The sequence below is a fragment of the Patagioenas fasciata genome, chromosome 6, assembly GCF_037038585.1.
Source record: "Patagioenas fasciata isolate bPatFas1 chromosome 6, bPatFas1.hap1, whole genome shotgun sequence".
Lineage (NCBI taxonomy): Eukaryota > Metazoa > Chordata > Aves > Columbiformes > Columbidae > Patagioenas > Patagioenas fasciata.
Window position 1 is genome coordinate 31,043,745 of NC_092525.1, and position 13,289 is coordinate 31,057,033.

General features: G+C 40.9%; 1 protein-coding gene across 1 annotated transcript; it reads right to left on the reverse strand.

Moving 5' to 3' along the window:
* Positions 1–1,180: 1,180 nt before the first annotated feature.
* On the reverse strand, positions 1,181–9,902 carry RWDD3 (RWD domain containing 3). Its single transcript, XM_065842401.2, has 4 exons — positions 9,773–9,902; positions 3,670–4,154; positions 2,848–2,963; positions 1,181–2,749 (listed from the first exon to the last, which is right to left on the reverse strand). Exons 1-4 carry the CDS (start codon positions 9,855–9,857, stop codon positions 2,635–2,637), a joined length of 801 nt encoding a protein of 266 aa, XP_065698473.1. The 5' UTR covers positions 9,858–9,902; the 3' UTR covers positions 1,181–2,634.
* Between the last annotated feature and the right edge of the window lie 3,387 nt (positions 9,903–13,289).

A 13,289-nucleotide genomic window follows, 5' to 3' on the forward strand; every position in this document is an offset into this window, starting at 1 on the left:
GCTTGCCCATCTCCTTTTACAGTAAATGCAAACAAACCATCAGTTAACAGACAGCTGCAACATCCTTCCAAAAGAACAACCTTTAAAAATATTGTTTACTTGTCTGAACACAAGATATCCTCCTACCCTTCAAAATAAGTGACTGATTGATGGGTAGGAAAAAGCATTTGCTTTGACAGAATCAGACTGACATCAGTTTTCATGTTCTCTGCTGTCTGAATAGTATCAAGCTGATCAGATTTGTAATTCTTCTGAAGCACATCAAACCAAGCAAAAAACTGCAGTTCTTTCCTACACTGGTTTTGTTGATTTGTCCAATGTAAGTCAGTAACAAATTCAACTATGATAAAAATCCATTGTATAAACTGCCTTTTACAACTCTTGAAATATAGAAACCACCAAGCTGCTTACCATAACTTCGTTTGGCAGGAAGATGAGCACAGATCAGAAGAGAGCTGCAACTTACCCAATTGTCATTTGCTCCTTAACTTCTGTTACTCTTTTAATTGTCTGTTGCAGAATGCTCGCTCTAACCAAATAATTAACCAAGAAGGCATCAGGCAATAATATTCAAGAAAATATATGAGTTTATATCCAAGTGCAACTGGCAACCGCTGATCCTACAAATGGCTTTTCTTATGCAGATAATTACAGTAGGTGTCCAAATAGGGAAGAAACGGTTGGAGGGCCTGTATCTAATCTTGCAAGAAAGATGATCACAATAACTGTATGCCTCAACTATTTTTGCGGTCATGGGCAATTTGAGATCACATGATGAGGTACACTATTCAACCCACTTCCCAAAATCAGCCGAGAGCATATACAATGGAATGATGTGCAAGGTGGATAAGGCCCCGACCAGACTTCAATGGCCAAGATTGCGATATAGGCTGTGCTGACTATTCTCCTTCCAGAAAAGTGGCACATTTTAAAGTAAGGATCTGGCTGAGAACATAAAATCCATCTGGCAAAACCTTGCAACATTTAGATTTGTAGAGATACTGATTACTTTTTCTTATGCTGTACATGCATTGGCCTTTTCTTACTTTTTATATTTGTCCTATCTACCACGAAATACAAGGAAAGAGCCTCTGTATCTTTTCAAGACTTTATACTCCACTAATACAGTTTTTCAGCATAGATATTTTAACTGAAAATAGTTCAATTCTGAAACCTATAATTTAAAATACATGTTATTTTAATGTTTTAAAGACACTTGTTTTATTCTTCTTTATAAAAGCAAAAATTCATCTCCATGTACACTTATAACGACAGAAAATTAGACTTCCTCTCAGGAATCCACTTCAAAATAATATAGAACAGATTTGTAAAACCTGTTTAACCCAGTCTGTTTTCAACTGTGTCTGAAGTACTACATGTGCTACACACGAAAGACTCATTAAGAAGAGCTTTTACTCCTGTCTCATTAAGTAAGCCTCAGTGCATAAAATAACATGCAACATATGTATTTGAGACACTCCATATTAGGAAAAAATTTAAGAAACTCTCAAATAGTCTACAACCGTTTATGTATTTGATATCTCAAACAGTAAAACCTAAAAATCTGAATAGTTTGCTTTAGTTGCTTTTCTTGTATAGAGATATGATCTCACAGTCTGAGTATGAAACTGGAAATCAAAATGTCTTACATAATGATTTGCCAAACTACACTATGGGAACCAACCAAATTGTACCAGTCTTCCCCCACTACAATGGAGATAAATTCCTTTGCATTGAATTGATCAAATTTATTCAGTTAACAAAGAATACTTGAGACATTTGGCTTCCAGGAGTGAGTTTTAGAAAGCAGTAAAGCATACGTTTAGTTACATGCTAAAACCAATTGAAATAGCACTTCTAGTTACTGAGAAACTCATTAGTTCCAATTTTTTTACTACTGGACAATTTATCTAGTCTTGGTAAAGAATGGTATCAGGTAAATTAGAAAACAAAGCACGTTAATAATCACAAGAAATAAGTATCCAATTCTCCCTAGGCAAACAGAACTTCCACAACCTAATTTGTAAAAATGATGTCTATAATTTGAAACATCATATCAAAGCAAAACACATACTAGTGATTAAATATATATATATATAGAAGCTGTCCAAGGCCACTGACCAATAAAAAACAAAAAAAGCTAAAGATAGGGAAATTTTAATAGGGAGTTATCACTTAGCAGCTTCTAAAATGACAGAAGACTTGACAGAAGTCTTGAGAGACGGAAGCCTGAAGTCTGTATATACTGCTCTGACAGTTTAATTGAATCAAGGTATCTAAAGATGTACAGACAGTAAAACCAGATAAAGTGCAAAAAGGAATCCATAAACTATCAAAGACAAGATTACAATTGGCTTTACCTTAGCTTTTTAATCAATTTAAATTCTCCACTTGACTGTTTTTACACATTTTAGAATGAAAACTAACATTCAAAAAGACACTTCTAATTTTTTTCAAAAACTTATCAATTCTTAACATACGAATTACCTTCTCCTTCTTGCAAAAGGATTGCTACTTCTGGCATTTTTTACAAAAAAGCTTTAACATTGTTTGCCAAATGAGTCCTTTTATCTTCCCTCAGCATCTGTAATCAGCTACTGCTTGGGTCAAAGAGTCCAGTGTTTTCTTTTAATATCATTTTAAGAGAGGAGGCACAAACTCAGAGAAAAGAGCTGTAAGTCCTGCAGTTTCAAATTCCTTTTGTAGCTCAGCCAGTGTTGAATATTCTTTGACTTCAAACGTCTGAAACCTACATTGTAAAAGGGAAACTCATGAATATGCCTAGATTTGTCAGAATGTAATTATCGATTCTATTACTTTTCTATCCACAACAGTACTAAATTATACCTTCTGTGCCGTGACTGTACTTGTGTCTCACACAGTACACTCATCATTTTCTCTTTGCATTTCTTTCCGCTTGAGTCCACATCCACCTTAGAAGTTTTCTGAAGAATCATGTACTCCTAAATGACAAAAAAGAACAAGTTATTAAATGTCATCTAGTATATTTGACGTTTAGTAAAATGCAAAAATCTACATGAAACATACAGATTTTTTCAGAATATAGCAATTAAACTTTGAAAGTGCCCATCCCAAAAAGTGCACGACTGCTTCTATTCACCAGCTTGAAGCTAAGCGCAGTCTTAAGTGATCTAGAGAACATGAGTTTGAAAAGCCAAAACATTCTCCTCCAGTATCACCACAAAAACCTGCCTAATGCAGTGGGAGTTCGTAAGTACAAACTACAAGTTCAAAGCCCAAGTGTGTGCTGGGAGCACCACATGGTCTAAGTCAAGCAAAGAGACAGTCAGTAATGAGCTAGAAAAATGTCTGTTATTAATTTCTCATCAGAAGTTTTCTGGGACATGTGGGAAATACAGGAGACTGAACCTAGGCATATTACAGTCAGGAAACATAGGGAAGACAGGAGTATAATTACAGTGGGAAGCAAACAGATATAGGCCGCAGGTCTGCAAGTATCACTGGTTTCTTCCTCATAGAATATCTTCTTTTCCTTAAACACAGAATAAAGTTGTTGGGCTTTCTACTCTTCTAATGATCAATCTGTTTCCAAAATTGTTCATCTTAGAAAAACACACACAAAATATTCAGACACATAGGTTTCAGTGGTAAATCGATAGAACTAGTCAACATTCATTGTTCCAGCACCTTAATGTTGCTTCTGTCACCCTGAAGAAGAATCAATATTATCTTGCCCATGAACATCAGTCTTCCAGTCAGCCTTAGATCTGAAGCCCATCTTTCCACAGTTTTGACATATTTTGCCTTTGCTCTCATGTGATCTAAATGCAAAAGGATCATCCAGATACCATCCTCTGTACTTGTTCCACTTGACAAAGTAGTTTTTTCACTGCAAACTGTTGCTGATTGCTTAATGACATATTTAAGATGCTGCTGTATCCAAAGGATCAGATCGTGTACCATGGGTTCAGAAAGATGTTTCTTTGCTTGTTCAAGTAATTTATCTTTCACGTCCATACACTGGGCCCTTGTAAGCTGGTCTGAGTTAACAGAAATATCTGGTAGAATTGATGGATAATTGACTGGTAAATGAAATAACAGCTTTAAAATTACATCTGTATCCAGCAGTCCTTTCACGCTGATTTGAATTCTAAATGTGATTCCATGTGTCTCTGGAAAGTATAAAAAAAAACAAACAAAAAACCATTAATAGTTTGCTTGAAGTTGAACTATATATATATTATTAAGTAATTTTCTTTAACAATTCAACTCAAATGACTGCCACTCTAAACAAAATAAGGGATGTGGCAGGGAGGGGGGGCACTTCAGGGGGGAACGGGTTGCAACCAATGGCTCAAGCTATTCTTGCAGGGAATCCTGAAATGAAACACCCATATCATACTGGAAGGAAAGTTATTAACACATTCTAAAAAGCATTCACACCTTTTGGCTCTTTCAAAGTCTAGACAAGCCAGTAATAAAGAATTGTCTCTCTCAGAAACACATAAGTCGGCTTCTACAGCTCAATAGTAGCAGCAAGGACAACTGAAAATGGAGACTTTTCTGGATGGACTCAGCACTGCCCTGACTTTGCTCCTAGAGAAATCCCTAAGACTTTAACATTAATACCAGTGCAAGGCAAACAGAGTAGTACGGAGCATTTTTTAGGACAACCATTCAAAAGCAGTTCCACAGTAAAGAGAGACTTGGAAATAAAAAAGCCAGATTCGTTGTCCCCTACAACTTTCCGAGAAAATATGCTTAATTCTTTTCTGCCAACTTCTCTACATTTACAACATTTGGATTGACATAATGAAAACATCTCTGCTGTACATCTCTCCCTAGATATTACATATGTATTACATATGTATGCATATACTTATAAAAATGTATGTGTATATATCTGCATATCAACTCAAAACCTTTTGTTGGTCTATTTCAGAATAGAATTATTTTCAGAGGGAAAAAAATATATACAGTATGAACCAGGAAGGGCAAAAGACCACATCCTCCTGATGAATCACACAATCAAAGATGCTGAGTATGAAACTTATGTACAGTAGTTTCTGCAATAAAACCTTCTTGACTAAAACGTTTCACAGAAAAACAATATAAAACTTCATGAAGTAAAAAGCGGGGACAAAGACCTAACCTACTTTTGCTCCTCTGCCATGAAGAAAGAGGGTATCAGATAAAGATGATCTTCCTCAGATGTTCTCTGTTTCACCCCTTTGATGCATTCTAAACACTTCACCCCTTTTTCTTTTAAAAAAAATGCTAAAATGTCAGGTTGATTCATTCTATGAGGGCAAGAGAAGCCAGATTTGAAAGGCAGATTTGAGGAGAACCGGATTTCAGAGGAGCTCCTTTGAAGTGACTCGCCTTCTTCTCCCCCTACCTTATCTTACTTTCATTTAAATGACAGTCCATTGAATTATGTTTGATTAGTACTGCTGATGCCGCTAACCAGTCTCAGTGCTCTCTGTGATTTTATATTTGAACCCTAGTAAATAAGTGAAAGAACCTAAAAGTGACTTGGACAGACAGAAGCACTTCAGAGAGCTTAGTCAAAGGCTTGTTTCCAAACCTCCCTCCTGGGTCATACAAAGAACTCTAGGTTAGGGTAGTAGCAAAATAATATAAGCAAACCCTCCAGACTCAATAATCAAACACGAGCATTATTATAAAGAAGTTTCCAAACACCTACAACCCGTTGCTACCTCAAGAGAATCAAATCCAGTGCCGAAAGTAGTGGATGCAAATCCACCTAATTAAATGAACTTACACCAAATCATGCCCATCTCTACAGGCACTACATGGCAAAGCCTCATTCCCTGTCAACAGGAGTTGGTCTCCAGTCTTCTAAGACCCTATGAAAGGTTCCAGGCTATTTTTAAGGCAAGTTTATCCCATCTGGCAGCACTCTCATTCATGGGCAGCAGCTATGCAGGAGGACCTGAAGCCTTCCCATTCCAAACTCTGTCTTCTGCTGCCCTGACAATCATTTCTTACTGGGCACCAACTCCTCTGCCACTACACCAGGCTCAGTACACATAACCACAGGCAAGAAGAAAAGCCTGCAGTGCACCTCGTGGGGCACCCAGCACCTCCTGGCCACGATGAGGGTCCCCACACATGCACACAGCAGCCCCTGCCCACCCGTCTCCTTCCAGCTGCCCCTTGCCAGGTACGCGCCAGGTGAAAGCGACCTGCACGGGGCAAAACGGGACCCACATTATTGTATTCCCACCCATGAATCACTTTATTTTCAGCTGTGTTGCCGAGAAACTTTAAAATACACAGCCTATAAACGAGCTGAATACTACTCTATTGCCAGCCTAATTACAGTGACAGAGAAACATGTTACCTTTCTGATAATCCTCCTAGGATTTTTTCACTAGCTTGTCACAATAGATCTCACCAACTCGGAACTAACTGAGGGATAAACAGACCAGCCAACCTGGCCCCTTCGGCAAGGGCCTCCTGCTGCAGCCATCAGACTCTTAAGCCTGCGACAATCTCACACCTTTCGCTGTGATGATGAACTAATCCACAGGCAGCGGCGCAGCCTCGCACCCCAAGGTGCATCACCCTGAGCCATCGCAAAAAGCCCAGCCGTGCTCATTTACATCTGCCTCAGACTTACTTTTAAAAAGGAGGGCCAGTTCAAAATGTTTGTGGGGCTACGGTATCTAAAGTTTATTTAAACACTCCAGCGTCCATTCTCTGCACCAGCGCTGCAGCCGCTGGCAGAACAAAGAGCGAAGCACCGTCGCTGTGCGTGACGGGGCTCTACCGAAATATTTCCTTTGTTTGCACACACTAGAAGGGCTGAGCTGTCTCCACAGCAAAATGGTGATTATGTCTGAAATAAAAAGTTGGGTATGACCGTTCTGTTGGCATTTAATGTGCAAATAAGACTAAACTCAATACATTTTAACTCGTTTTCCCCCATAGCTGCATACTTATCAGCATATTTAGCTCTAGCGTACTTCAGATTTTTCTTATGTTCCATGTCAACCAGACAGATAACTCCCTCCTCCCCTGCCCAAAGGCATTTTATGCAACACATGCAGACTATTTTTAAATTCAGAAAATGGCATCTACTAACTTACAAGCTTAGAATATATATTTTTATAGCAAGCTTGGCATGCGAACCAGAGCAGAAAAGATTAACAAGTAAATTATGGATTTCTATCTGTAACACTAATCTTTGTAAATAGGTATGTAAGGTAAAAAATATATGCTGCAATTATTTAAATTAATCAACACATTGGTTTTGATAAAAACATATTTTACATCCTGCATTGTTAAATTCTCGAAAGCCAAAGTTTTCAGCATACCAAGAGATCTGCAAAAAGCATTTTCTTATGTTTCTCAAAACCATAAATCCACAGTGGCCTCCTTTTTGATCCTGCGGATCTACACACAAATTACTCTTAATGTATTAGAGACAGCCTCACATAACAGTCTTACTGAAAGTTACTTCTGTGCACTGTTTGTCAATGACAATTTATACGCTTTGAAGAGATAAAGCAAACATAAACTAATGAAGTTAACTGTATACAAAATAAAGGATTCTGTAGCTCCAAAGTAAAAGACATAGATTCACAAAGTAAGAAAACTACCAACAAACGTTGTTGTAAATAATCTGTTCAATTCCAGCAGAAAGCAATGGAAATCAACCAGTTACGTATGATCCTAACATTTCATGAACTCGGTCTGGCTAAAGGCCCTGCCAGGTCACATAACATCAATATAACAGCCTGTTGCTGTTGTGCACTCACAGCACCTCACTTTACATTCCAGGAAGGTTTCTAAGCCCTTTACATCCTGATAACTTATAAACACTAAATCATTTTTCTGTATACGAAGCACAGGGAAGTATGTGTGTATATTTCTCTAACAGGTTTGGAGGAATAGAACCTGTATATGCAATGTTCAGATATGTTCACATTTTTTAAAAATAAGTATCTGCTAAGCCTGGAAACTGTATTTGCAAACTATGCCTGAAATAACATTGCTGAACTTTTTGACTTTAAGAAAATAAAACTCAGCCAAAACATTTTATCCATCATATTTTTAAAATACACCTCTAAATACCAATCCAAAAAATGAAATGGCAGAACCACCTGCCTACACTGGAGCAAGAGGTGTGTCACGCAGATCTAGACACAAAACAACTCTGCTTTTAGGTCACCCCAGTTACCTGTGCTCCATGCAGACGCTATTGTCTTCATCTCTTTGAGGCTGTCTATACACAAAGTCCTCTTTTCATGTAACCACTTGGTGTTCTGCACAAATCTATTTCAACATGTATTTTCAAATAAAAGTTTGAGGTTTATTCAATTAATTTCTTAGTAACTTTTTAGTTAAAGCGAGTCACTGAAAAGCAGCCACATGTAAGTTCATACCAAAGCAGCGAAAACTTATTTTCACAGGATGGCTGAGGTTGGCAGGGACCTCTGGAGGTCCTGTCCAACTCCCTGTTCAAACAGGACCACCTACAGCAGGCTGCCCACAGCTTTTGAGTATCTCCCAGGATGGAGACTCCACAACCTCTCTGGGCAACGTGTCCCAGTGCTCTGTCACTCTCACAGTAAAAAAAGTGTTTCTTTATCGATCCCAGTTTTTTCGGTCTGAATACAAACACAGACCAAGCCTGATGGCAGGCCACCAATCCACTTTTAACGGCGTTCTCCAGGATTTTCCCGCCGTCCACCCAGTGGGAAGCTGCATGCTGGAATTGCCAGGAACTGGGCAGCACACTGCAATGGCCCCCGGACACCAGGAATGGCCAGTGATATTGGATATATGCATATATGTGTGTACGTACGTATCTCCAATAAATGTCGAGGATAGTTGTCACACCTGTAGTAGGCACTAAGCAAAATGTCCTTATGCTCTGGATCTGCACAGACACGGACCCCTCTCATACCCCACCTGAGGCTTTCTTTAAGCCTGACAGTGACTGCTGTTGTACACTGGAACTACCGAGATTTATTCTCCCTTGCTGAAGGGGCATCTTCGCAGCACTGTGACAGCACAGTCTGATAAAAGTAATCTCTCGTGTTCTGACCAGTGTGGCCACCATGGGTGACGCAGAAAACGTGGAGTAAAGGTGTCCACAGTTACTGTGCTCCCGGGAGCAAGTACCACACATCATCTCACCTTCCTACCTACAGCAAACACAGAAGATGAGCCTTAGTACCCTGTAACACCTACAGCCACATGCATATTGCTGAAACCAGAGACCACTCAGCATGTCATAAGGCCCAGGTTATTGCCTTATCCCCAGAGATGACTCCAGGCTTCTTATGCACAGCCACAGCTGCACTCCTCTTAAACATTACAGGACAAGTACCTGATCTTGTTACACGCGTGAGCTGCAACTGCTAATTCACCAGAACAGCAGCCAGCCCGTTCCCAGTGCTGTTCATCACCCACTGTTAATTACCCACGCGCCGCAATCTGCCGGAATTAAGGCGATCGCTAGTTAGGAACGAGTGGAACCCGCTGGCACCTGTCCCCTGCAGAGGCCGGCAGCACACACACGCAGCAGGGCGGGCAGGCAGCACCCATCTGCGGCGCGGCCGCTAACAGCCAGCGACTACCGCGGCGCTGCCGCCGGGCAGAGCCCCCGCAGCAGCCCCAGAGCGCCGGGCCGGGCCGCCCGGGCCGGGCAGCGGGACGAGCTCCGGCCGAGCTGGGTGCCGCGAGGGCAGCGCAGCGAGACCCGGCCGAGCGGAGCGACCCGCGGCTCTGGGCACAGCAGCGCGGCCGCCTTCACCTGAGACCGCCAGCACCTCGCAGGCGTCCGGCTCGCAGTAGATGGCGGCCAGAGCCGACAGCTCCTCCAGCGCCAGCTCCGACATGGCCGCGGCGCAGTGAGAGCGCCCGGATGGCGGCGGCGCCCCCTGCCGGCGGCGGGGGATCTCGCCGCCACCGCGGCCGGTGCCGCTCCCGCCCCGCGGCGGCCCGCCCGGCGCTGCCGCTCGGCTCGGGCAGGCGGGCTGACGAGCAGCCCGGCAGGCTCCGAAGCAGCGAGCGGTAACCGGCGACACCAGAGGCGGTGGCGAGAGCCTCGCTCCCTCGGCGCCGAACGAAATGCCCGCCCAGTACCGGCACGGCGGTGTCTCGGGTGTCGGGCGGGCTCGGCCCTACCGGACCCACAGAAATACCGTCTGGTCGTCCGCAGGGGGAGACAATCAGCTGGAGCGCCGCCGCACACACGGGTAGGGGGAAGTTTAAATAGAATATAAATCTACATGGCTTGTGTGCAACTACTTGGGGTTCATAATCCCGTGAACAGCATCCCACTGAAGTCTCCTGCAGCTGACGGTGGTACTGACTCCCAGCTAGCACCACTCAAAAGAAACAGTCAATATCTTCCATTATTACAAAATCACTGTTAACAGCAAGGGTTGGGTGGTTTCCTTCTTCAGAAAAGTCCATCATGCTATTTTCAGTTCCCTAAATTCTGCCGAAATGAGAAGGAACAGGAGGACTCAAGGTGCGGGGCGGCAGACGGAGCTGCCTGCGGCACCGGGGCGGGGGGGCGGCCCCGGCTGCCAGGGGCTGCGCTGGGAACTGGGCTTGGAAGGGCCTCCTTCTATTGTTAGGAACTTTCTTGCCCCTGGTCTTTCCCCCCTTCTCCTCATCCACTTTGCATATTCCATTTTACATGTTTAAATAAAAAACTCGATGTAAATGTCTTTTAAATTGACACTATCACAAGACATTGAGGTCCCTGTGAATAAGTTACTGCACTCTGACATTTGGAAGTCATCAAATGAGACAGTATAATGTCAGCTTGATATTTTTCACACTATGAAAATATCAGCTTCACGTCAAAAGATCTAAATTCCATCTTAATGTAATAAATTTTCTTGTATTCACAGACTAGTGAAAATGCTAAATATTTAAATTTGAAATGAACTTCTACAGTTACAATCTGGCCTTCATATTCCATTATTATTAAATTGGAAGATCTTATTTTCATTCCTTTTTTTAATGATTTCTTCAAACATTGCAGTGTTTGATAGAATGACATTAGCCATGTTCATTTCTCTAAATGGATGCTTTCCCATCAACATGTGGCAAATGAAGTTCAAAAAAAATCTTGCTTTTTAGAGCCAGCCTATATTAAAGCAGCCTCAGCATCGTGTCATAAATCGATATGCCACTGACAATACCAACATTTTCCACTTTGCCTGACAAGGCAAACAGAATGCAACCTTTCATACCTAGGTAAGATTAATCTTCCCAGTGTTATCTGAAAAAGTAGTATCCTTTGCTTTCCATCGACTGTAATTATGGCCCAAATCAATTAGGTGTTGCGTCGAAAACCACTAGTGAATATATAAAACTATACATTTAAACCTGTTTTCCTCTGACCTGAGAGGAGAATGAGAGAGGAGGAGTAGACAGACATTTGGAAAAAAAGTGACGATTTGGAAAATCCATCTACCTCTTCAACAGTCATTTCCACACCAGCTGCTGACCCAGCTACCGCAACTGTGAGCGGTCCTAAAAGCATGTGCTCGAGAAGGCACTGAAGGACCTCTCCAAACAGTCCAAAAACCACTACGGTTGCCCATTTTGGGGTCACAAGACAAACACTAACAAGGAACCCATAACCTCTGCTGCAGCCAGAACGGGATTCCTACCAGCCACAACGCTTCTTAACTGAGTTAAATAGCACTGATTTTTCAGACACCTTAGAAAGAAGACATCATTTCTGTTACTAACATCTGCATCATGGCAATGGTAGTTTTCCCAAAAGTGGCTCATACAACAATGGTCAAGAGAAAGCAACATGAAAACCTGTAAAAATCACTCCAACTAAGCTGAAAGGCAGAAGCTTAAAGAAAATAGGAGGAGTAGCAACCCCTGTAATTGTGAAAAATTGTGATAAAACATGGAGATGTTTTGCTCAGTATTCTCAAGTACAGGTAGTAGAAAAGTTCTTATTTTTTCTCCAAAGCACATGTTTTTTAAAGTTAGAATAAATTCATTTAACAAAAAAACCCAAACAAACAAACAAAAAACAAAGAAACAAAAAGACCCACCCACACACACACACACCAAAAAAAACCCAAACCACCAAACATGCTGCAAATTAAAGTTGCTGAAATTTGCGTGGTTTGTTCTATTCAAGATTTCAATGAAGTTTTGCTCTTTGGCTTCTGAAAATGAACTAATAAATTCTCATTTTTATATACACACACATACATATATATAAGCCTTCTCTAATTTGAGAAAAAAAAAATCAGAGGAAAAATCTTTTCTATTACTTTTCATTTTCAGTATTTTAGGATCAAGTTTTTTGAGGATTTGTGGTCTAGCATTGCTTTTTAAAGACACTTGCATTTATCCTCCATGCATCATACTGCTCTAAGTCAACTCCCTTTTGGCAGATGGAAACTCATTTTGAAAGTCTGCTAATGATCAATTAAAGCATTAGCTATCTCTACAGACAGGAGGTTTATGGGGTCACAGCCTTCAGAAGCTAGAGGCAAGAGCAGCAGCATGTTAAAAAAATAGCTAAAACTTTCTGTAGTTACCAGAAAATTGGCACTGGAAAACAAAAATCATTACTTAGTTTCTTTTGTGGATGTTCAGTTTGGACCATGGCCTCTCTTATAAAATAGTAACCATCACATACATCTTCAACATATTATGGCAAAAATACCCCATTAAAGACTATCTATTCTTTTATATTTTTAATGCGCCCGAGTAACAATCCAAATATTTCCAATAAATTTACATTATCCTTTGAAAACTGGATTCATTCAGGCTCCAAAGATATGTAGCCATGCTGCAAATACGCAGAACTATCTTGTGAGAAACCGCCATTGGAATCAGTGGGACTGTTTCCACCGATTCCAGTGGCAAATAAAGCATCGTTTCACACATGCTCAAGGCCACACATTTAGGTTTGGAGTCCAGACTAGTACTCTGGCCACAAGTTCTTATACAATTTGATGTAAAAGTAGTAAGACCAAATAGACACAACTGTCACATTCATAAAAGAATTTAACATTCTTTCTCTAGGAGTTTGGTAAGCCATTTTTCCTTGAAGTAGATGCACATAGGAGTGATGAATCCATCTAATAAAACTAAGAAGGATGCTTTCCACAAAATTACATATCCAGTATGACCCTAGATTCCTACTATTACTAACATTGCCAAGAGAATCAATGCTTACTTGATTCACTGCTTATAGATCTTTGCCTGCAATTTACCTTGCACAAAGTAAGACAGCGTAATACATAGAACACATTTTCTTCCAGTGAGAATAAAAA